This window comes from Strongylocentrotus purpuratus, unplaced genomic scaffold (genome assembly GCF_000002235.5).
Source record: "Strongylocentrotus purpuratus isolate Spur 01 unplaced genomic scaffold, Spur_5.0 spur5_scaffold_12, whole genome shotgun sequence".
NCBI lineage: Eukaryota > Metazoa > Echinodermata > Echinoidea > Camarodonta > Strongylocentrotidae > Strongylocentrotus > Strongylocentrotus purpuratus.
Window position 1 is genome coordinate 25588853 of NW_022145597.1, and position 25826 is coordinate 25614678.

The window sequence follows — 25826 nt, forward strand, 5'->3', positions numbered from 1 at the left end:
CCTTAAGAAAAGTTGCAGCCAACAAAAAATGCAGTGTTTTTCTTTTCTTCCTCGGATTGTCTGGAGTTACTGTTTTGGTTGATTCACTCCTCTCCCCCTCTCTCTCTCTCTCGTGCGATCTTACGATCTCGGGAAGTCGGGTCAGAGGTGAGATCATCGAATAGAAACCTGCAGCTTTTGGAAGTCGAGACTTTTCGTAAGGAGTCCGAATAAAAACATACAAAATCAAGAGGATGGTAGAAAAATAAAGTTTGGGAACTATCACCATCTGAGGAGGGACGTGACCGTTGCCATGACAACGGCGAGGAGAAGCGACGTGACTCTGTGGATGGACGATGCCCCCGAGGGCAGTCTTGTCGGACGGTAGATGGGATCCTCGAATTCGGTGCTGAAAGGAAAGAGGTTTTCGCCGGGGTCCGTTCCACCGTCACCGGACCCACTGCCGCTTCCCGAACCGCTCCCGTCTTCTAGACCCTCTGTATTTGGAAAAGGGGGATGACAGAGGGAGGAAGAATTGAGATGTAGGGGGGGGGGGGGGGGATGGACAAAACAAAAAGAAAAGAAATTAAAACATCTTGAAATCTTGGTAAAGGGATGGACAGTAATGTGCCTTTTCCACTTCTTGTTCTGTTGTTCTGCTGTAAACCAAACTTGTTTGCAATATAGGCCTTACAACTTGTTACTTAAGAGGGCTGTTTAATATTTTGACCACACAGACAAGCATTTGTTCTTTCTTTAAAATCAAATTTCAAGACAATATGTGCAATAATACTTGTTTCTTGAACATTTAAAGGCCAGTAGGGATGAGACCACACAGCGTGGTCGGCAACTCAGCTCTCAGTAAACATAAGAAAAAGAGGATCATGGGGGACCAACGGGTACCGCTTAGGCTTTGTTTTCTATATAGAGGGAGCAAGTAACTACAAGTAGTACAGTGGGCCTTTAATAGCCATCTTTTCTAACCCCTCGGAATATCCGATTACTTACGGTGATCAACGAAAGGAACATCGTCTCCGTTTTGTGCGAGTTGTAATATATCAGTGATTGTCTCTAGTCTCTCTTTTTGTATCCTGATGGCTGCGACGGGTTTGGTCAACATGACGGTCACCTCGGGATTATTCCTCTGGTTGGCAATGCCACTCCCGACAATGTCCAGCTCGTACCTGTGAGGGCGACAAACACAATCAGGTTAATCATCAGAAAGATTTCTCAAGAAACATTTCAAAGAGATATTCAAAAGTAGGGGAAATTATGTGAACCCCCGGTGAAGTACATAGGTAGTGACTTTCCACAACACAGGACCTCCTGTTAACATCCTATCTGAGGGACAGCGTGCTTTCCATTATTACCTAGCCTGTTTCTTATGAAACAGGGAAAGGAAATGTTAAGAAACAACAGAGGCTTTATAGTCAGCATCCACCTGGGTTGGATTTGGACCCAATACTCTATCGACAGGCAGATGCTCTCAACTGAACCAACTTATGCTATTTATAAATTTCGAAATCAAAAGAATCAGACTTGTGCGCCAAGAGCCACTGCACTGACTCTATAAAGTGCCCTTCTGATCTTCAAAATTGTACAAAACAACATGTGCTCCAGATGAAATTGCAGTCAATGTCCTATGCAAACTGAATTCTCTACAACACTGGACCTACGCATACCTTACCCTAACCATAATCCTAAACCTAACCCAAATTTCAACTGTAACCTTAACCCTAATCATAGGTCTTTGACGAAAACAAGCCAAGTTAAAAATTTTGCCAAAGCATCTGTTGGATCAACCCTGCCTCTTGGTAGATGAGTCCAAAGACCATAGCGCACATGTAGTTTTTACAATGTGATGGTGTGAACTCTCACCTCCCAACTCTTTCTCCGTTCCAACAGTTGTCCTCCGCTGTCGACGTCACTTCCTCTGCGATGTTGGTGTCGTCGCAAATCATGTAGGGCAGCGCCGACCAGAAGGGGCGACTGTCCCGTAGCCTCTTGAGGACATCCTTGATGAGACGGTCCAGGTTGGTCCCAGCAGCCGTGGTCGGGGCGGGGTACCTGTAGCCACTCTGCTCGAGGAGTAGAGAGATGGGGAAAATGGTTGGAATAAGATGCATGAAGTGTAATGAAGTATACAGGTCACAGGAAAGAGTCCTGTTATGCAAGTTCATGATATGTTGTGTAACACAACTCACTACCGAAATCATACATAACTTTTATAATACATGAATAATGCATTATTTTCATAACATTTTCATGACTTTTAGAAATTTTTAAATTTTTCATGACTCATCATGGCATCAAAACTACCATGACTGCAGAAACCCTGTAAGCAGAAGCCTTCAAAAACAAAAGTGTACTGTTCAGACTCTCTACTTTGAACCTTTGCATCTGGCCAAGTCTACTTACCGCTCTTTCTCCCTGCCTTCTCCCTTGTCTTCCGTTCAGCCCTGCCGATGTAGTTTCGGTAGCGTTGCCCTTGGTCTTCTGGACCTTCGTCGACGGTCCTTCAGCAGCCGTTGGAGCTTCCGTGACCATCTCCCCGTCATCCTCCATCATGAGGTCCTCGTCAGCGGGGGCGGCGGGGGCAGCAGGCTGCGACACGCCGGCTCCAAGCGGATTGGACTCCCTACGCTTCCTTCCCAAAGCCGGAACCCCACACCCATTGAAAACCTGGTTAAAAGGGCGAAAATAGAAAAAAACAAAGATGTTATTTTTTGGTTTTTACTTGTTAATTTCTCTCATTACCAAAATTCTTTAAGATATATATTTGGCAGGTTGTCCCCCACACATGCGCTTGTAGCAGTTACTCCAGGCTTTACTTTGTCAATAAAATAGGGCTAAGGTTAGGGTCTGCAAGTAGGTTCTGGATTAAGTTAACAGGTTAAGGCTGAGCTATGGTATAGTGTAGAATCCAAGGTTTTAGGATATTTATTGCTGAACAATTGTTGTAAGGGCATTGTCATACAACCGTTTGCCAAGACTGAAAATTGAAATTATATAAAGAATGAGCTCAATCACAGTATTTGTAGTTTCAGTAGACTCCAAACTTAGTCAAAATCCTGAATGTCACTTGACTATTAAACAAATTGCAAGAAATCATCAGTTTGAATGTGAGGCAATATTAGTAAATAGAAGATGACAAATAAATACATCGGGTAGATAGAGCTGATGTCAATGTCTATCAATACCCATCTGGTTCTTACACGTCTAATGTAGATAAATATAAAAATGTAATTTTTGTTCAGAGAAAAACGACCTGCTGTCAAACATGATGTTACTCCATGAACCTAATAGTTTCTTATCCCCCCCCCCCCCAACACGTGATGTTCCAAAATATTTCTTGAAGATATATGAGAGCAGCAGGTGGGTATTGTTTAAACTAGAGACATCTCTGCGCATCTGTGATGTGACAAGCTGAATACCCCATAAATTGGTCTCATTATTAGGTTTGAGGGTTGGTGCAAAACAAAATTCCATGTTCGGCCTCATGTCAGCAAGGGCTACAATAACACAAACAGGTGGCCCAGCAATTATGTGATTTATTTCACAAACAGATGCCAGCCCCCTGGCCCTATGGGGCCTAACCATGTAACCCTTAAAGGCATCGTTTAACAATGTAAAATCTGAGATGCATGGCCCTACGTGTTATCAGTGTCTGTGATATGGTGTAATATTGAAGCCCTACAAAAATGGCGCTTCAAAATGATCATGAAGTGCGTCAAAATAGTAAAATGTCTGTGAGTGACCGGTTTTACCATACTCATTTTCCCCAATAGACAAAATTGTTTTCCAATAACACTAACAGTGATGTCCAAGCAACAGGTCTACTCAGAGAGCAAGAGAGAAAGAACGACGAGGGAGGGAGGGGGGGGGGGGGAGAGAGAGAGAGAGAGAGAGAGACAAACACAGACAGATACATCTTGTATAGAAATGTAATCTGCACATTGCGAGAAAGAAATAGAGAGATAGAGAAAGAAAAAGAGAAATAAAGAAATGGAGAGAAAAAGAAAGAGAGAAAAAGAAAGGGGGAAAATAGTTTCAATAAGTTAAAGAAAGATAACAAGAGATAGACTTAAAGAAAGAGGAAGACAGTATTAAGAGAAACTTGTGTTGATTCAGTTGGAGTGCAAATCAGTACACGTTGTTGACATTTCATATCAAGTAGCATATCATGATCAAATCTATGTATGTTCAACAATAGCCCACGCAACACTTCTCCGTTCACGTACATCGGACAGACTTTGGAGTCCAAATCAAACGATAGGTTCTATCCAGACTCATTTGACACGTCTGTAGATTTTTCAATGCTTGTAATTTTATATCGTTCTCTGAACTGGTGAGAGGCAAAAGGAATGAGGTGTCAAGCTTTTATAACATGTTCAAGGATAAAAATTGGCTGGAATCTTACTGCTTCGGCCTTTTACCAAAACTGTTTTTCAAAACACTGTGGTGTGAAAATTGTGCCCGACTTCAAGGCAAGTTTTTCAACATTTATTAGATTTTCCAGTTATGTGGAACATGAGAGAGGAATTTGGATGGAGGGACAACAAAAACGCAGAACAAAGAAAAATAAAACAAAAAAACATATTCACCAATAATCTTGTGGTAAATACAGGTACGCATCAAGCAAGTTTTGTTTCACAATGTCAAAATCTCATCAAAAAAATTAATAAACGACTTCCTTATAATAATCAATGCAAAATACGCTGACATGCTTTTATGAACTGTCGTACAGTTACAGTACGTCAGATTTATAAACCAACGAAGAAAAATAGTGGATGCCTGCGAAAGGAAAGATGGCCTGAATTATCCCCATCGATTTTCGGGATCAGAAGGGGTCTTGGTCCAGGTTGCCATAGAAATGACAGCGAACATTGGCAGACACTACGCACCCCCTACAAAGACGCTAATGTAATGTCACGCTGTTGAGTTCAATTCTGGCAGGTAGCAGGAACTGCGTTCCCCCATCCTCCCCTTTCACCTCTTGTAATCTATCAAATTTGGGAAAACTGGAAATTTGGGAGAACAGGAGATTGACAACAAAGAAGATATTTCTACCAGAGGGTGCCATTTTTTAGGAGATGAAGACAGATGTTTGTTTATTTTACAATTTTTTTAGTGAAAGTCGTAGTAAACTTTGAAGAGAATGTATGTTATTGATTCAGAAGGCAGCATCTATTAACGTACGAAGTTGATGGCCTACTTGTACGTTAATCGTGAAATGAGTTGATTTGACCAACAAATATTCACTAAAACAGCACCAACATAGGTACACACATTTATATCCACATATGGGACTACATGATCTGTTTGACCCTTTTTTTAATAGTTGGGCCAACGGCCTGTACATTTTTTTATTCAGTATGTTTCCCACAACATTTGTTTGTTATCATGAACATTTAAAAGTAAACTCAAAAAGAAATCAAGAAAATAGAGAGGAAAGAAGAAAGAAAGAAAAACTGAAAAACCTTTACCATTCAACCAACGCGCTATGCCATGCAAGACCAGTGTTTGAGATCTTCATTTCCGATTAAGCCCTTTGCCATCTACAGTAAATACAACAAATTCTATTTGGTTATCGCAGGTGACCTTACGACCCCCATTACCATTTCTGTTGGTATGCCGCATATCCCAATGTCTTTCTGCCCCAGAGCCACTTCCCTATACAATCCAATTTTCCCCCCAAATATATCAAATAACTTGTGATATGGATAGGTATACAGACACAAAAATATAGGTCTACCGCTAAATGGACATGCTGATAAATTGAAGGAGGCCCTCGGCCTGCCTAAGAGAAGATGACTAGATGGCCCATGTATGACGTTGGTGAAGTTATTTTGGGGTAATAAATTGATTCCAGCATCTTTTGTTCTTAACAAATGTGTGTGTATTGGGACCTGTGATACAAGTGGTTCTAAACATATGTGGACATGTCAAATGTGAAAATCATGCAAGGTACCTTTTATTAACCCCCTTTGTCCATATATACCAATGGGCCAATTTTATTCTTAAAACTTAAACCTTAAAACTGTTTTATCAGTATTATTTTTAGAGGATTCGTAACATATAGGAGCTGTGCTTTGCATTACATGTACTTTACATGAGCACAGCTTCGAGCAAGCTTCCTCCATCTTCCATGTGAACATGTTTGTTTTTTCCCTCTCTCTTTCTTTTGATTTCTCCTTCTTCCTCTTCCTAAGCAAAAGCAGGGTACAAATAACAGTAGGTGTAATATATCGCCTTGGGAATGAGGTGAGGAGGGATGTTGGAAGATTTAACCCCTACGAGACCAACATCAGCCTAATTCAAAATTCCACCACACATGTACATGAGTATATGTCGTGACAGGCAGCATTGAATTAGCGGGGTACAGGAATTGAATTTCTTTTCATCGCTCGCTCCTGCTCTCTCTCTCTCTCTCTCTCTCTCTCTCTCTCTCTCTCTCTATCTTCTTTCCCCTCTCCCTTCTCTCTCTCTCTCTCCCTCTCTCTCTCTATCTTCTTTCCCCTCTCCCTTCTCTCTCTCTCTCCTTTCCCCACTTATACTCTGCCTATGTCTTTGACATTAGTATAATACCTACTTTGTTAACTCAAAATACACATTTAATGTCTACCACTTGTATCTTTCTCTCTTTCTCCTTCCCTTCTCTCCTTTTTGTATTCTGATGTACTGCAGCATTTGTAGATCAGGAGGGGGGGGGGGGGCATAGTTTCATATTTTGTAAACAATTTATCTTCCTTATTTTATGATTTCACAGACTCATAGCCACAGGATAAAAACAAATTACTAAAGAACTGATTGACGAGTAATCAGCTTTGAAAATCAGCAATCTCTTGGAGCACCTGAAGAATGTCAGGTCTGCTTTGGAACTCCTTCTTCCACCCCCTCCTCCTCCCCCTTTTTTCTCATTCCCTCCTTTTCTCACCTGCCCTAATTGTCCCCAGACAATCCCCCTTGGGGAAAAGACAGGAATAAACATCTAGAATTACTAGAGTTTTGATTCAACCATGGACTATGATTCAACTACCCCATTTTGTTGAGCAGAAATAGGTCTTTCTATAATCACGCATCACAATACACTGCATTCAAGAACAGCCCCATTTCCCCTGCCATCCAACTCTGCTTTTATTCAGGTTTCAAGAGAGGGAGAGAGAGAGAGAGAAAATGGGGAAAGAAAGATGGAGAAAGTAATAGAGAGAGAGAGAGAGAGGGAGAAATAGACAGACAAACAGACAAATAGAGAGAGAGAGAGACAGAGAGAGACAGAGAAAGAGAGAGAGAGAGAGAGAGAGAGAGAGAGAAAGAGAGAGAGGGAGAAACAGACAGACAAACAGACAAATAGAGAGAGAGAGAGAGAGCGAGAGAAAGAGAGAGAGAGAGAGAGAGGCAGAAAGAGAGACAGAAAGAGAAAACAAACCATGAAACATGGAGAGAGAAAATAAAAATAAGAAAAAAGGGTGCCTCAATGTTTTCGAAGGGAGTCAATTTCGTTTCGACACTGGCGGGCACAGTTTTGGGTGAACCGAGCTGAGCAGAATCGATCAAGTTGAGGGGCACCCCAATTGTCAACTCTGACACGTCTCGTCAAAATTGAACCTGCCGATTTTCTTTTGCCTTTGTGCGCGGGCACAAAAGCCACAAAGGCTCCTAAAACGGAGTAGGCAGAGCACTCGGCGGTGTGGAAAGATTACAAATATTTTGGATGGGACAATAGCCCAAACAGAATGCTGTGGTAGGATTTCCCTCTATGGCTCCGAGGGTGTAGGGGTCAAAGGTCGCCAGAGTCTTATTCTCTTCTTGCTTATTGTTCCTCACCCAGTTTGGATTTCTCCATCTCTAAATCATGTTCTAAGTCCCCTTTCAAAACTGCCAACATTAAACATACTGGTAGTACATTATCCATACTTCACGACTGAACATACAGTACAACAGGTTTGAAGGGATAAAACACACAGCCTCGCAACGTTAAAGAGATCAATCGCAGCATACAAGACAGACATGAGTGAAACTATACATCCTCCAAACTAATGGTAATTCTAACTCTTTAACAATTTAGGGCCTTCTTGTGAAATAAGCCACTATTCATTAAATGGCATATTTTTGGTGCCCATCAAATTTCTGTATCTTATACAACACACATAATATAATACATAATTAATTATATACCTCACTTAAGAAATCCAGCCATCTGATTGGTCGAATTGCATTCATAAACTTCAACTGTTCCTGTAAAATTCTCGGTAACCATGCATAAACATTTCAATATTTTTAATAACCATGGTTATTAAAAATAGTTGGTCAGCCTCCATGGTTACCCCATAGGTTTACATGTTAAAAAATGGTTTGAGCGATGGAGGATGCCGTATGTGTGCGAAGGATTGGTCGGTAATTTCAATACAATTGAATCTCGATCGATCTTACCGACAATTTTATCTTGCATTGTTGACATGAAGACGAAAATAAACTTCCAAAAACAAAAAAAACAACATCTGCCGATAGATCTTGATCTAAGTTCGTGCCAATATGCATTGCAAAAGTAATAGAAGAGTCCGTATATGGAGCTTTTGCGAAGCATTCATCACACGCGAAGCCGGTTTCAATCCATTTTAATGTATATATTGGAGAAAACTGCCAAGCATGTTAACGGCGGGCCATAGCCGAGTGGTCTAAGCGTTGGTTTTCGGTACACCTCTTGTTGTACGCACGGGTTCGAATCCCGTCTTCGACAAAAATGATAAATATCTTTAATTTTTCATTTTTTAGTCTATTTTTTTTCGGCATATAAAAGTATTAATGACTGCTTTAATATTCGAGAAATAGTTGTTTTCATACGCTCTCGGGAAGGTTACAATTGGGCTATTCCCCTCGGCAAGCCTCGGGGAATAGCACAATTCTAACCTTCCCTTGAGCGTAATAAAACAACTATTTCTCTCAAAGCAGTCATTAATACTATACTATACTTTGGTGCCTTTGTTTGCGACATGCTTCTCTCTTTTAACCTCTACTTGCTATCATAACGTGTAACATAAGTTCCATTTTGTGACAGCAGTTTTATGAGATAATTTACCATGGCATATATGAAATTGGACTCCATCTCTCGCAGAGTTTGTTATGGCTATCAAGAACCTATCATCATCATCATCATAACAAAAATTGGAAAGGAACTAGACAGCTACCGATCTTTATCTCTGAAAAAACTTCTGAACCTGATATTGAGTGGTAAGCTAATAATGTAGTGAGAAGAGGAAATCCAAGAGACTGTGTATACCTGTAAAAGGTCAATGACCTCTTGTGTGGACTTTCAACCCAACTGGTCAAGATTTTGGACAATGGGCTGTCCTGGCCTCAAGGTTGACTTCCATTCTTTGGTTGAATGGTCAATCAGTGGTCATCTGTCTGGCCAGGGTCAAATTACGTCTTCAATATCAAGCTTCAGACTAGGTTTTTTAAATACAGGTACAGCTCTAAATTAAGTAATTATCTTCTCTTCTCATATTTTAAAAAATAGAAATTTATCTTTTCCATTTCTTTCATTTCAGTTACATGTACATCTAAGATTTGGATTGAATAAAAAAGGGAACTAAAGTGACTTAAAAACAATGTATGTTGTAGTGTAAAGTTATTAATTCTTAATATAATTAAGTATTGTATGTCATTGGTTTTTATGTAGTGCTTTTGTTGGTGATTCATTTGTAATGGATTGTGGGAAATAAACTTGGAGCTTGAAAATCATTTCATTACAATCAAGATTAATTATAATCCTCAGATATCTGGATGCCACACATGACCTAGTCTTTGTGACATATCTAAACTATTTTCTTTTTCTCCAGACCCAGACATCAACAATAGGCCTGTCCTCATCAGCTCGAGATTGCCAACTAACTCGCTATTTTAACTATCCCGATCGCAAATTAGCCGGTTAATTTGCGTCCTCATCAGCCCACAGTTGCAATTAGCGGGATATTTGGTCGAGAAAATATCCTGAGATATCTTGGGCTAGTTTGCAAAATATAATGCTATTTGTCCGGTGCGTCTTCACTAGCCCGAAGACTCGCACTATGCGCTGAGTAAAATATCTCGAGCTCAAGTTTTGAGTTCTGAGGTGATGAAGATGAAGACGCGATTTGTAACTTATTTGTAGCTTATTCCCCAAATCAGAAATAGCAGGCTATGTGGCAATCTCGGGCTGATGAGACAGGCCTAATGTGATTCGAACAAAAACAGTTGTACTTGAAACTTCTTCACCCTTAATCAAATCCAAGCCTTCCCTTTGTACTTTCTTTCTTTCCAGACCCTGTCAATCATGGGCATAATTATGCTTCATCGGTCTATACCGATCAAAACCAGATTGTCCACGAGACTGCCAGGAAATAGATTGTATCCTTTGTCTTTCCTCCTTCCTACTTTAAAGGTTGTCAAGCATTTTTGTTTCCGTTGTATTTCCTGTTGCTGTTGCTTAAAGTTAAAAGTTTCCACGAGTTCTAGTAATCTTAGTTCATCCTCTTTCCCACAAATTTTTAATTTAAAGGTTGCCATGGGTTCTCCTAAATATTGTAGCTTTAAAGGTTGTCACAAGTCCTTGTATCCTTTTTCTTCTCCTCTTTCCTATGTGTTGTTGCTTTAAAGGTTGTTTAAGTTCTCTTTACTTTCCTGAATATTGTAGCTTTAAAGGTTGTCATAAGTCCTTGTATCCTTTTTTCTCCTCTTTCATATGTGTTGTTGCTTTAAAGGTTGTTTAAGTTCTCTTTACTTTCCTGAATATTGTAGCTTTAAAGGTTGTCATAAGTCCCTGTATCTTTTTTTTCTCCTCTTTCATAAGTATTGTTGCTTTAAAGGTTGTCTACGTTCTCTTTACTTTCCTAAATATTGTAGCTTTCAAGGTTGACACAAGTTCTAGTTATCATTTGTCTTCCCTACATGTTGATGCTTTAAATGTTCTCGCAAGTTCTGATAATGGTGTGAACAACATTTTCTTAAAGACAAATAAAAATGATGAATCTAGATTTAGGATTATATTCACAAAGATAAGACTATGTTAAACCTGGTGAAGTCACCTGATTAAAGAAGCAACATGCATTTTATCTTCTTATTTTACTGATCCAGAGAGCCCAAATAATATATGAAGACAATTAGTGTCCTATAGTTTTTCAGAGTGTTTTCATGTGAAAAGCACTTTCATGATAGAAATTCAGATTATCTTTTAAATTATCCTGAAGAAAAAAGAAAGGGGGGGGGGGGGGGGGGTAAGGTACAAGACGATGGGAGCCAGAGACACTTAGGCATGTCAAATGTGGTTTCCTTTGTTGGGGGCTGAAATCATACTAGAAAACATTCTTATTGGGATCTCAGAATCATTAATGACTAACATATGGGTCTGAGAAGCATGTATTAACAAAAAGAACATATGGTCTGTAGGAATATATAATTGGATGATTTCATGTTACTGCTCCACGACCAACATTGAATTTCTATACTAACGAAAATCCTAACTTAAACCCTTGACCCAACACTATAACCATACCTAATTCTAACCCCAACTCTGAACCTAACTCTAAGCCTAACCTACAACTCGATTACAACCCTTACATTATCCCTGTATCTTTGACGAATCAAAAGCCTGGAGAAATGGTCCTCAAAGCCTGTCACAGCACCCCAAATTAGCTTTCCTTTGGTGCCCTAGCTTATCTTGGCATTTTATGAGTTGATTTCGCTAACGAGCATGACAGTCCTCTTGGTAATTAGTCTGGTCGTAATGCACAGAAATCATCCTACCACCTGTGTCGTAGCCACATTATCTCTAGCTACGTACATGTTATTTTGCTTTTCCTTGCATATGCTTTCGCACCTGATTATCTATTATCCATACATTATCGCCTGATGACCTGACTAATCAGGTGGCTGGTCAGGTGACTTTGCTATTTGACACTTTTCTTACCTTTGTTGATATCGAGAGGCCGTTGTTTTGCATATTCATGATGCCGTTGGATATCTCAATTTCCAGGGTGAGGAGGAAGGTCTCGATGTTTAGGGTGCCATCCATTCGGTTACCAAGCATCGTCATGGCATCTAGAAAAATAAACATGAGGAAAAAAATGTTTGAATAGCTTGATGGATAATTGGATTCTGCACAGCTAGATGAGTTGACACACATACAATAAGGCATACTTATGATTCATCACGGTGGTCATCATTCGGTTTCTTAAAAATCAGCTGTGTTTTCAACGCTACATGTATTACCGGAGTTTGCATAGAAATGACTCATAGAGCTGTATGCAGCAAATTGAACTTCATTACACATGCAATTTATAATTCAAGTAATTTGGTAATTAAAATTCACTTTAGATTAGATAAACAAAGAAATTAATTAATATATTTCTTATTGGGAAGTCAGGGTCTAAAGGATAAGTTAGTGGACAGTGAATCACTACTGGGTTCAAGCCCCTGTCACAGCAATAATGTCCTCTGGCAAGACATTTAATCTAAATTTGCCACTTTACACCCAGGTGAAGCTCATGGGTAGCATCATCGTAATCATCGTAGCTCAACCAAATATTTGTACAAGTTCCTTACATCATGTTCATGTCATGCAAAAGCACACATAGAAATTGTTCAAAATTAATCAACATGTACTCCCATTTTGTTACAATCGAGCGGGCAGTAAACCCCTTTGTCAAAAGCCGATAGCCAAAAGGGCATTAAATAATATTGTTCTACATGAAGTTAATGCCCTTCTGGCTCTTAATGGGATTTGTAGTCTGCTCTACCTCATCATATAGCAATCAGTGAAATACGTAAGACATGGTCCATGCATAAATGGATAGAAGCAAGCAAAGCTGATTACGTTTAACAGAAACTGATGTCTTAAATGAGGACTGATTGGTGACACATACAAAACCATACTTCACTTGCCATCAGAACAAAAGAGAATGGCTGGGAGAACAAATGATTCAGTATTCATTGGACTCGGTAGGGTCTTTCAACTTTTCTTATCCATCAGGATGTTCCTTTCTCTCCCCCCCCCCCCTCTCTCTCTCTCTCTCTCTCACTTTCTATCTCAATTTCTCTCTCTTTCACTCTCATTTTCACCCTTTTATCATTCATCTTTTCTCTCACGCTCCCCCCTCTCCAAGTATCTTTCTGTTTCTATCTTTCTCTCACTTTTTTACTTTCCAGCATCTTCTATCAGCATTTAATAAATATTCTCTATTATTATTATTATCTTCCGCTCTTCACCTGCAAATCCAGTTTCGTTCGTTTCTGTCTCTTTTTCCTTCTCATTTTTCTATGTCTTGTCTGTCCATCTTTGTCTCTCTCTCTCTCTCTCTCTCTCTCTCTCTCTCTCTCTCTCTCTCTCTCTCTCCCTTTCCCCTCTTTCCTGTCTCCCCAGCTCTCATCCATCTTCTAACCACTCTCTCACTTTCTACACCTCTTTCGGTTTTTTTCTCTTCCTCTCCCTGCCTACATCTCCTCCCTTACAAGAAAAGAATTAGAACTTGGGACACCAAATCAAGGAGATGATGAATCCTCCAGAATTGCCTGGTGTGCGATTCAAACTGTTTATCTCATTCTCAACCTGGATGAGTCATCGGTTACCATGGTAACAGGTGTACAAAAGGGAGAGAGAGAGAGTATGGCAGGCTGATATAGTTATAGTGAGGTGTGTGTGATGGCAATCACAAGGTGGTATAGTCTTTGGAATCAAACTCTGAAAAGGGGAAATAATATCTTGCTTCGATGACAACACTTGCATTGATGTATAGTTACATGGTAATGGGTGACTATATGACTGTGTATGTCATTGTAAAATTTATTGAATGCAGGTCTCTGAAGAAGATGTATGTAGCCTTTAGAATGATATTGGTATAATGATAATATAAGAAATATAAGAAAAAAAGATGCTGATAACAATAATGGTGATGGTGAGGATAAAGGAAATGAAGATGGCAATGATGATGGTGAGGAGGAGGAGGAGGAGGAGGAGGAGGAGGAGGAGGAGGAGGAGGAGGAGGAGGAAGAAGAGGAGGAGGAGGAGGAAGAGGAGGAGGAGGTGGGGGAGGAGAAGGAGGAGGTGATTTGATGATGACGATGATGGTGATGAGGATGGTAATGATGAGTACATCTTGATAATCACGATCATGGAAGTGATAATGGCCATTATTATCACAAAAATGATAAGTATGGAAAGAAGATGGTTCTCATTATGGTGATAATAGTGATAGAATACATAATTGTAGTCATGCTTGTCCTCACATTACAAAACAAAACAAGAAGGGCAAGATCTATTTCTTCCTGAATCTACCATACATGACCTCATCAAAACAAACACAAATCCTAAGTACTTCAAGTGCCAATTTGAACAAAGCAAAGCAGCGAAGTGCTCACTCAGACAGGATCACAAAAATACACAAGGCAAAACTAACATGAAGAGTAAATGTGTCATGACCATGACATGAGGCAAATCAGCTTGGTTTCCAATTAGATAAGTCCAAGTGGTATCCGATTTCATCTGATACCAGGCCAGATTCTCACCATTGCAAATAGATACACGCAGACGCTCATCTCCAAAAATATGGATTCTGCATATAGCAGATGCTCAAAGCTGTGATTACATTCAGCTCGGTATCGCTCTTTTGTGTTTCTTTCTGCGAAGCCGGTATAAACATTGATCTAGTCTTTCAAAATGTTATTACCGATGGTGAGCGCATCACCGTCCCCTATATGTGGGACCGAAGGGAAGAAAATGTACATGTTTATATGTTGTGTACCGTACTGTAAATGTGAATGTATGAATTTCACTAATAATGTTTACAGGAGCATCCCCATCTCTTCTACACATGGAACTAAAAGGAATAATCAATTTTTGACAGACTACAATATCATGTTTGCATAGGCCCTACATAAATAAATAACAAAAGTGAACAAATTTTTTACTATCCACCATGTACATGTACTTCTATTCTAACAAAACCTTACTTTAAATATCTCTAGTCTGATATATCATTTTCCTTTCATAAATGAGTAATTATTATTTTACTTCCACCAAATGGTACAGGAATGCCATAAAACCATGACGGCAAGTCATAATTGATAATAGACTGTACTTTCATTAGGTTAACATGATGATGAAGGATAATGATATAATTACTCCCAACCTAACAAACCCTGATTGACATGAGGAATAATTTAGATATATTATCTCCGCTCATCATGGGGATGCTGATCAGACCAACGAGTGATGCTAACGACCCCTTGCGAATGTATTTTATGGAGGAAATCCCCCTTTCATGGAAGCGTTATACGACGATATGACTCAGCCCGTCATTGTGACATCTAAACCAAGGCCGAACCCATGAATAATACATCATCGTCCTTTTAATAGGCCACGCAGGGCAAGTTCATACCTGACTATCCTAAAGCCTTGTTCACACAGAGTATTAAACCGTTTTGAAGAAACATTGCCACAACAAATTAGCGCTTTACATGTACGCCTAAATTTTGTGTGGATGAAATCTTTGCTCATTTGACAAAGAGTGTGGAGATGGGGAAAACCTTGTTCCCACTCGAAGCAGTTTTTCAAAATTTCATGATGAATTAACGTTGATATGTCAGCCTAAATTTGTGTGCATGAAATATTAGTAAATTTGACGCAGAGTGTGGATGTAAGACAGTTTAATGGCATATGAATTTAACAATGACACACCTCATTCTGCTACAGGGACTTGCCAAAAGAATGTCCGTTAATAAAGATCCATGAAAGTTTCATGTATCAAAAGTTTCTGGTTGTACAGTTGTTGATTGAAGTCAATCTATCCATCAAGGTCTGTTTCTCCTTTAAAGACCGTCAATACTACTGGACCAGAAGGGATTAGACCACACAGCGAGGTCACTGGCAGGTGGCTATCTCATTAATTCAGCTCTCAACTAACATAAGAAAAAGAGGATCATGGGGGACCAACAGGCACCGATTGGGGAAGTTTTCTATATAGAGGGACCAAGTAGCTACAAGTAGGACAGTGGGGCTTTAAAAAGGGAGAGAAGATATATGCTCCTTTCACACTTTAATGTGATAATGAGCTTATCCCATTGGGGTACTGGAGAAATATGAACTAAGACTTCCTCACAAATCCTTCAGCAAACTCCCAAAAGAAACTAAAATGAACACACTATAAAAAGAACAGAAACTTATTCATACATGAAATGTTGAATGGCAAATTGTGTGAGTGATTCATATTTCACATTCATGTTGTTTATACATTTGTAGCTGAATCACGTCACTGAAATTTTACAATTTACTCAGAAAGTTGTAATATTATTTAGTATGAACAAAGTTTTGTAACTCCAACTGCTGTTCACCTTTAATACAAGGAATGCCTCAATGGGAGTTCCCTTTCACGGTTTGAATGCATCTGTCCATCTTGTCACAGGCAAAGGACCATTCTCTAGTGTGGTAATGAGGGAGTGATTTGTGTGTGGCACTGACATACATGTAATTACTGTCATTCTCAAGCTAAGATTACTCAGCTGCCACAGCAGTGGAATAGCTACAAGGGGCACAGGGGGCACATACCCCCCCCCCCCCAACAAAATAAAGAAATGGATAGCAATAAATGGGATGACAAAAATTAGAAAAAGAGAGAGGGGAAAGGTAGCAAGAAGATGACATGACCCTCCCCCACAACCCTACCTCACTTTTTGTTTTGTTTGGTTAATTTGTCTTTTTAATTTCATTGGCTGAGCATGGGCAGTGCCCTCTCTATCTCTCGACTCAAGCGATGCCATTGTGCCACAGTATGTGCTACATGTTAGTCACCCTATAGGATCATAAGGGCTCCACACACATTTTTGTTTCATAGGGGGTCCTGACCGAAATTGTTAGGGTATGTATCCATATTTATAGCCCCATGTTAAACTTTTGAAATTTGTAGGGGTCCAGACATATCAATTTGGGCATCCATGCGTCCCAGGCATCTGTAAGTGTCCAGGCATCTATAAGTGTCAAGCCTTAGTTTAACGGGGCATTTATAGTTAGGTACTCAGTGACTCACAAGGGATACATCTGCAAGCTTGAGATGAGAGAAGATAGTATTGGACGTGGATATGTGAGCATTTGACAGCACCCCTGAGAGGTGAACTTGAGACAGATGTACATGATTCATGCATGGATCCATTAAAGACAAGGTCGACTTCTGGAAAAGGTGCAAATAATCTTCTCATTCTTCTCGGTCATAAGTGGAAGAAAATCTTAGGAGCAATGTCTCCTGAAATGATCTCTCATTCTAAAAATCACTATAATTTTCTTTTTAAAGGGGAGTAAAATTAAATAATCTTCTCAAATAATCTTCTCGGTCATGAGTGGAAGAAGATCATAGGAGTAATGTCTCCTAAAAAACTGGCGCCTGAAATGAACTCATATTCCACATTTCACATTAATTTTTTGTCAAAGTACCATGCATGTACATCTATGTGTATGTAGCCCCATGTAACTATATCCGTGTGAGGTGCTTTTCGCTGTTTGTGATTTATAGCAAGAGAGGGTCACCTTCTAATTAATTTTATAATTTCCATACTGCATTATATACAACTATCATTGATAACTTAATCAATCATTATCCCAAACTTCCATATTATATTCTATGAAATGGAATCGCATGACCACTACTCCGAGTCTGAAATGCCTCTTTAAACCAACGACCTTGCATGACATTGACACATTTCTCTGAATGATACCAGCATCATAATTCATCATCCTCTTCCCTCTTTCCCCCGCTCCTTATCATCTTGAATTATCTACGCAATTAAAATGTATGATTTAAAGGTACTACGGAACTTTCTTTTGGCTGTAAAAGAACAATATGGTTAGTACATTTCAGTTTTTTAGAGCTAGAAAGCTGTTACTTCTGTGTTAAAGAGTATTTGAGTTCCATCAAGGGAGCATGACCAAGGGGGCTTGTAAGAATTTTGAAATATGTGCCCCCCCCCCCCCAAAAAAAAAAAAAATCCATCTGGAGATGCAACTGATCCTAAAATACCAAAGGATAAGCATATCCGAGGTGGAACATTTTGAAATATGTGCCCCCCCCCTCCCCTTCCCCCTGAAGAAAAAAAATAATACTGGATATGCCACTGTGTCGGGTTACCAAATATGGATGAGTATAACTTTGTTTAAAGGTACTATGTCCCTTTTGCAGCCAACCTCAAATGCTGTAGAACTTTGCAGGAATTATGAATATGTCATGTATGTCCTATCTGTGAAATTTAAACGTTAGCAGTGTCCTCATATTCAAATTATGCAAGGAAAACCGTTTACTTGCTAGACTTCACTGTCGGACACTATTGAGTGACAGAATGGCTTTTTTCTTCTTTGGTAATAACATACATGAAAAGAGTTGTAAAGGGTACAGGAGCATTTGTCTACATCAATAACCCACTTCTTGTGATGGCCAAGATTAAACTGATTGAATCTTTGCGCAGAATAAAACGTATGACCATTCGGTACAATTGTCTGAAAATCAAGACTATTACTTTTGGGCTCTATAGCCCTAAAGTCGATTTGACAACTAATAGTCGTTATTTTCCCATCTTCAATTTTCAAGCCCCATCTTTTTTACGGAAGTTCTAAATTAGTATTATCTTTCAAATGCAGTTGGAATTTAACTTTTTCATTTTTTTGGCTTGCAAATGGGACATAGTCCCTTTAATGGATAGGAGCTTTAAAGACGGTTTTGAATGTTCCCCGGCCCTCTCAAAAATCATTTTGAAAATGCCACAGCCCGTTGCTGCCAGATTATAGGGATGTGCATACCAATTAACCCTGTCATTTCTGTGAAAGAAAATGGACTTTGCATTTCTCCATCAAGTGTTTGAGCAATGAATCACGGCTCGAGAGGAAAAGCTACCATTTGCACAGAGGTTTTTACTCTGTATTGTTTGTTATGGCATCAGACCCAAGGACAGAGCAATAGACTAAAGGATCTATTGTGCTGACTACTTTCGTTCTCAAGCTGTGCTAATATGAATTACCTACCCCTGTCTATTTTTAAATATCATCCTTTGTTTCAGTTATTCGTCCGATTACTCCTCCAATACCCAAACAGCTCTTATTCCATTAAGTTCAGCAATAAAAACTGTTCAAAACTAAAAGTAATTATAATAATTATAATAATAATGATGGTGTAAGTACACATAAAAACAAAGAGTCAGTAATTATTCACCATGTACAAGAATGAAATCCGATTAGGTCTTCCATCTATGCACTGTTCATTTGATATTTATTACATAGAAAGTATCATAAATCGTTTTCCATTAGTATCTGGTATCATGTAGTCTAAATCTTCAACCCAAGACTCTGTTCAGATGGCTCTTTTTGGATTTTCTATTGCAAACAAATAGATTTTTCTTGCTGACAACTTTTAAGGCTACTAGGAATCATTACCAAAGATCACTTTCAAGGTTTTCCATACCTAAATCATTTTCAATACCTGTGTCGGGAATTTTTCTTTACAGTTCTATATTCTTGTCCACTTAATTTATGGTCATCGACTCACCACGTAACTATATAATCTTCCCTTATCTCTTTCATTGTAAACTAAATATTATAGCCATTTCCCTGGGTAAAGTTTATTTGTTGTACTTTTGCAATTTCCTTGTCACACCTAAATCACCTGTAATGTGCTCAACTGCCCATTCTCTGTACTTTCGTAAATAAACGACATGGCAGTCAGCTTCCCTTCTCCTTGCCGTTATTCCTGTTATTTCCCAACTAGCTTCCTACCAGAGTAAACATTTGTCCAAGTTTTTCACTTTCAATATGGAATGGCATTGTAGACTCCAAGTCTGGTATTCATAAAAACTTACAAACTTTCTGGTTTTAATGTGAACTATTAAAGTGGGTGGAGTTGGACTAGCTAATCATGGTGCTCCATTGTTAACCCTTTTCATTCTAAACCAAATTTTTAAACTAAATTAAAAATACAAAAACTTGTCTCAATGACATGAATCCAAATCTTAAAAAGAAAAGAAATGTTATTGGGAAAAGAGTGTTGTATGATCAACTTAGATGAATGAGAAACATATTCATTCTAAGGTTGTACTAAACATGCATCAGTAATTATTACTGTGTAGTCAATATCCTACACTAAAAAAGATTTCAAACTTAACCATTCATCAGAAATTACACCTACCCCTTACCCTTAAGTAAAATGCTTCTACCCAATCGCTAATTATAGCCTGCACTAAAGTTTGAAAACAATACTGGGTTCAGGCTTTCATTCAAAATCGGTATGTCTAATTTTTTTCTTTTGTTAAACATTATTTTACACCCAGGGACGGGTTTAACTTACAGCCTAAACTCTTGATGAACTAAAGCTCAGTGAATTGAAATTGTTGCCCAAGCAAACATCGGTTCACGAAAACTACAGAGACATGTAAATGTATGTGCTTGTTGTCTCCTGTCGAGAATTGTTATCTAAATTGACGAGGTACATGGATAATCTCATCTGAAATGCCTCTGTGCAGGTCGTACAAACAAATATCATCCACGACAATCCTACATCATCATTCTTCATTCAGCCAATGATGCATGACACATCATACTTCATCTCTGTCAGAAAGCTAGACGGGTCATTCACACGGGGTTAACTTATACGTAATTTGGATACCGAAATCGGTAGCCTTAGCAGAGCCGGGGTAATATTGGAGCGCTTTGAGCACCTTGCAGGGTGGATATGTGCGCTTAATAAATATCCAATATTATTATTATTATGATTATTATATGAAGAATCACTGTGTAGTAGCAACAGAGGCATTCACACAAGACATTGAGAAACTAGTTTCAAGGAAGTCAATTTTAAATCTTTGTTTTCTGTTGAGGAATTAATGTCCTTATTGGTCTCCAAAGATAAAATGTCTAAATATTGTCTCAAGTCATGGGTATTGCTCAAGCATACAAAATTGCTGCTGCTGGCAGGTCATATCAGTTCACACTCCTATAAACCTTGCCTAGTTTTGTTTAATACTAATGTTCAAATGAAACAATAAGCCCTGATTCCATATCAAATGTTTATTAGAAACGATGCAAAGAGCCGAAAACCTCATTTTTCTACATGTGTATGAACATTCTTGGTATGATGTTCAGACAAGAAAAATCTGATTCCATATCGCACAGCTGAATGAAAAGTTTCACTTGTGTGTGAATAGGGGTTTGACAACAATGGACTCATCTAGGAGGAACCCAGACAAGTCTAGCTTTAAACCACATCACAAACCACAGCAACAGACCATACACTACAGCAGGTCTGGTAAAGGTTAAAGTTATTGCTAAACAAATCATATACATGTCCATGCGCATAAGAAAGAATCATGCTAAAAGATTGGTTCTTTCTGAAATTATAAATCCAAAGATTCTCAAGAATACAAAGAAATAATTTGTAATTTACTATTATCACTCTTATCTAAGAGGATTTGAGACTATATTTTATAATGAATCCTAGCCAAGAATGGTTTTAAGTCCTTACATTTGGGGTCTACCCACAATTTAAGAAATCTATAATTCCTCAGCCAATACATATTTTCTAAAAGTTTGTGTAGTAGACATCATAACCATGGATGAAATGGTTTTTAAAAAAAGTTCAAAACTTTTTCTATAAAGCAATTTGATGTTATTGATATGAATCATTCTGGTGGGATTTTTTTCTTCATCATCATCAGGAACTAGTCTGGCACAGTTTGATAAGTCCACAAACACAAGTCTGCTTGTTTTTCTTTCGTTTCAGGTCATATGTTTTACCAGGAACACCCCTGCAAGGACTGCTGGGATAGCACCAATTGACCTCCGCAGGGAAAGGTCATTGCACCTGGAGATTCACTGCACTATGAGAAGCTAGTCTGCAGGTACAAACCCTTAATTGTCAGTCATCATGTATCACACAAGGTGTCTGATCTGTAAGACTATGCAGGCTGCCTTGTTTTCTGCCCTCCATAGGCCCTGTACTGTAGCTCGTCATTCGATCGAGCCAGAGACCGAGAGTTAGGATCGCCTCAAGGCTGCATGGAATTATTCATGTGTCAAAGTGTCTATATGCCTGCAGACTAATGAGAAAACCCTATGTTGAAAACCTTAATCCAAAACTTGAACCCTCTGGTGAAAGAGAAAAAGAATACTGGCCCTAGGAAAAAAGCCTCAAGATTTTGCTTGGCTTTGGTTCATAAATTCTACCCATGTTCTTAAAGTTATTGCAGCATAAGTTAGGTTTACATCCAGTAAATATATCTTTCCATGTTCTTTAAAGGTAAAGACCAGTATTGGAAACGCCCCAATTTCAAAAAATCAAATGGAAGCTCTCCTTACCAATCATGTGAAAGAATATGTTTTGACTAATACATGATGATAAAAAATTTGCCGGGAAACCGCCTACTAAGTCATATATTTGGTAAATTTATTTCTCTCATGGTCTGTGAGAGATATAGGGTTGTCCCATATACATCTTTCTGTGTATAGTGCTTGTAACTTTACGAAGAATGGGCCAAATTTCTTATCATTTTGATGATTCCAGAACCTTGCAGATGCTAGATGCTAGATGATCAACCTTTTCTGATCGATTCCACAACGTTTCTTTCACAATGCAATCGCATGACCATAACTGGTCTTTACCTTTAATACATGCAATGCTACACAAATTGTACCCCTACATGTATGTTAGCCAGCCTGATCGAGAATTCTAGGTAAACTGTCTGTTGAGAGCCAAAGGATATTAATCATTCAAATATTCAACAAAATATGACCCCTTTCTGCCTAAAAACAGATGCAATGTGAATTCCATGACCATTTTTTGGCTTAACAACAAAAAACTCACAATAAAGTACCGGTACCTATTTCTACAGAAATGTCCATGTTATTGAGTCACAGGTTCCTCTCTTGCATTTGCTGCTTTATCCACATATTCTTCTTTATTGGTTGGTTGGTTTATTTTACCCAACTGCTAAGAGAGCATGTGTATGCTTGAAAGCAACCACGCGACTGGCGGCTTTGAGTCATCTCTGAAGGACTTGGAAATGATGATTTATGCCTTACCGAAGGGCATTAGTGCATTGAATCAGCTTTGAACCTAGGACCTCTTGGGTATGAGACCACAGCTCTACCCCTGAGCCATCGCTCCTCACAACAAGTGATGTTAGCATTGGACAAATGAGACACACGAACATACAAAGTAAGCCTGAATCTGATGACCGGGGTAATAATGTATCTGTAAAGCGCTAGACACATCGTATCAATGTATTGGGCGCTAAATAAAAGTGGAATATTATTATCAGTATTATTAATAGGAGTTTGGAGCAAAAACATTGCATCCACTTACCGATATAATAATTCCATTCTGCGTCCATCTCCGATTGGCTGGCCAGACACCCTTTCATGATGTTGAGGCAGAGCGAATGGCAGGGCTTGACGAACGGGATACCTTTACAATGAGGGCAGTATGACATTCTCATCAAAGCCTTCCGACACTCTGGGGTTGGCTCCACCTAGACAAGAGATAATTGAAACATTTAAATCACAATACGGTTGACCAATTTCGGCAATATTATGGCTTGTCCTACTTAACAAGACGTAACATATAACGTATGCAATTCGCATTCTGACAATACACCAGTTGCGTTGTGCGCTCACATCATAATTTGCATTGGCGAAATCTTAATTTACGCATCAATACCACTGACCTCTAGAGGTCATCTGGTTTGTTTACTTGTAAATTAAAATGGCACCCATGTCTGCGCATGCGCATTGTTGTAACCGTAAACTGGTGGATTAAATACAATTATTCATAACAGGTGAATGAAATAATTTGGAAAGAGGCACTTAAGGTACAAAAATGTATATTTTCTCTTTCATAAAAATGCTGCCAAAAGCTTTCTGTGACTTTACAGAGCTTAATCTCCTTCTTTATTCTAAACATAAAAATTTTAAACATAAAAATAATAACTGAAGATAAAATAACAATCATACCTTGGATCCTCTCGTTATAGCATCACGTCCGAAACCAAGTCCCTGGCCGAATGTCCTGGCCGCCACGAACGACTTCTTGGCCCTGTCGATGAGGGTGTTGGCCACCTCGCCAAACGGCTTCAGACTCTCCATGATGACATCTTGCCTGGTGCAGCTCCAGAAGTCATCCGTGTACTCATATTGGGGATTGAGAAGCTGGAATATCCGCTCAAATAACTGATTGAAGAAGTCTCCCATTACCTGGTGGATTAAGGTTTGGAAAAAAGTTTTTGAAGGATGTCTTTGGGAGGATGTCTTGAAGAGGATGTTCTTCAGGGCAGCGTTTCGTGAAACCGTCATAAGTACAAGTTCACAGATAATCCGACATCCCACTGAAATGTGTGTTAAACTTAATAGACGCATTTGAATGGGATGTCGAACTTTTGAAGGTTTCGTGAGACGCTGCCCAGGGCCTCATCTTATAGACACTTGAGACGGATTAAAATGGATGACAACTTGATATCAATTGCAACTCTTTAGTAAAGAGATAAGAGTTTGTAAGTTTGACATTGATTGGAGGACTTGTGATCAATCCAGATCAATGGCAATACTTTATAGGACCCAGAGTATACAGCAATGTTTGATCCTATCCAGAAGGGAATTTAGTCAATTTCAAGTTCTCTAAGTGAATACACTCCTGGCTCTCAGTAGACCAGACAGAGGAATACCTCTGTCTAATGACCACTCAAGGAAAGGTCTTTGAGAGCAGGTTTCTATTACAGACAGTGCAGATTGATTGACTTAGTAATAATTATTTAACCTTCTTTATCTGAATGCTATGTCATTATCATTGATATCTGTAAGCTAATGCGTTTCAATTTTTAAAGAGTTGGTTTGAATAAAAGAAATTATAACTTATTTGTTTTTTTCTATAGTTGTCAAGGGATAAAACTTATCGAAAGTGTAAAAGAGTGAATATTTCAGGAAATAATACTGAAAATATCCAGAGAGGAATCTCCAGCAAGTGACCAAAATATATTTCTATAATATACACTTTGGTTGCTTTACATATGGCCTTGAAAAGTTCCAAGTTCTACAAAAAACACTGAATATTCATACTTCAGTCGCACCATTAAACTACAACTGACCGATAAGCAACAAGATATTGACGAACCAGGGTAATGTAATATTTTGGTAGGTCTATCGCCGGTCTCATTGATGTGTCTAGGGTATAATAGTATATATTTGTAAAGCGTTTAGAGACATTTTTATTAAGCGCTATATAGAAATTAAATTTTATTTTTTATTTTATTTATAATACATTGACGTAAAGTGCAATTTTTACCTCTGAAAGATCGATGTCTCGTCCATAATAATAATTCCTGAAGTTTGTGTAAAGATCATCAAACAAGTCTTTGTTCTGCTCATATAGCGAATCATATGTCCTTGTAAACATGTCATCAAGGTCAGCTTGTGAATTCACGATTAGCTCTTTGATGAAATCTGTGAAAGGATGATAAAAAGAGAGGGAAAATAATGAGTATGTTGGAAATTAAAGGAGTTTTTTACAATAATGATTATAAAAATATTGGATATTTTAATAGCATAAATATCCACCATGCAAGGTCCATCAAAACCTCCCTCTCCACTCGTCCCATCTTACTCTCCTCCACCCCATCTCTCCCCCTCCCTCTACCCATCTCCCACTTCCTATACCCCCTCCCCCTCCCTCCAATCCATCTCCGTTCCCTTCACCCCATCTCCACTTCATATACCCCCCCCCCCTCCACCTCCCTCCAACTAATTTCCCCCTCCCTCCATCCCACCCCTTACCATTTCTTCCCCTCCCTCCATCTCA

General features: G+C 38.9%; 1 protein-coding gene across 1 annotated transcript; it reads right to left on the reverse strand.

Annotated features, from left to right (window-relative positions):
• Positions 1 to 231: 231 nt before the first annotated feature.
• Positions 232 to 25471, reverse strand: gpc-6 (glypican-6; the record flags this gene model as incomplete). The annotated part of the gene is given in 8 exon segments (NM_001145493.1): positions 232 to 476; positions 988 to 1163; positions 1858 to 2057; positions 2398 to 2661; positions 11927 to 12057; positions 23343 to 23508; positions 23990 to 24229; positions 25314 to 25471. Coding segments are annotated over 8 exon segments (1550 nt in total), but the record flags the coding sequence as incomplete, so codon positions are not given.
• Positions 25472 to 25826: the final 355 nt, after the last annotated feature.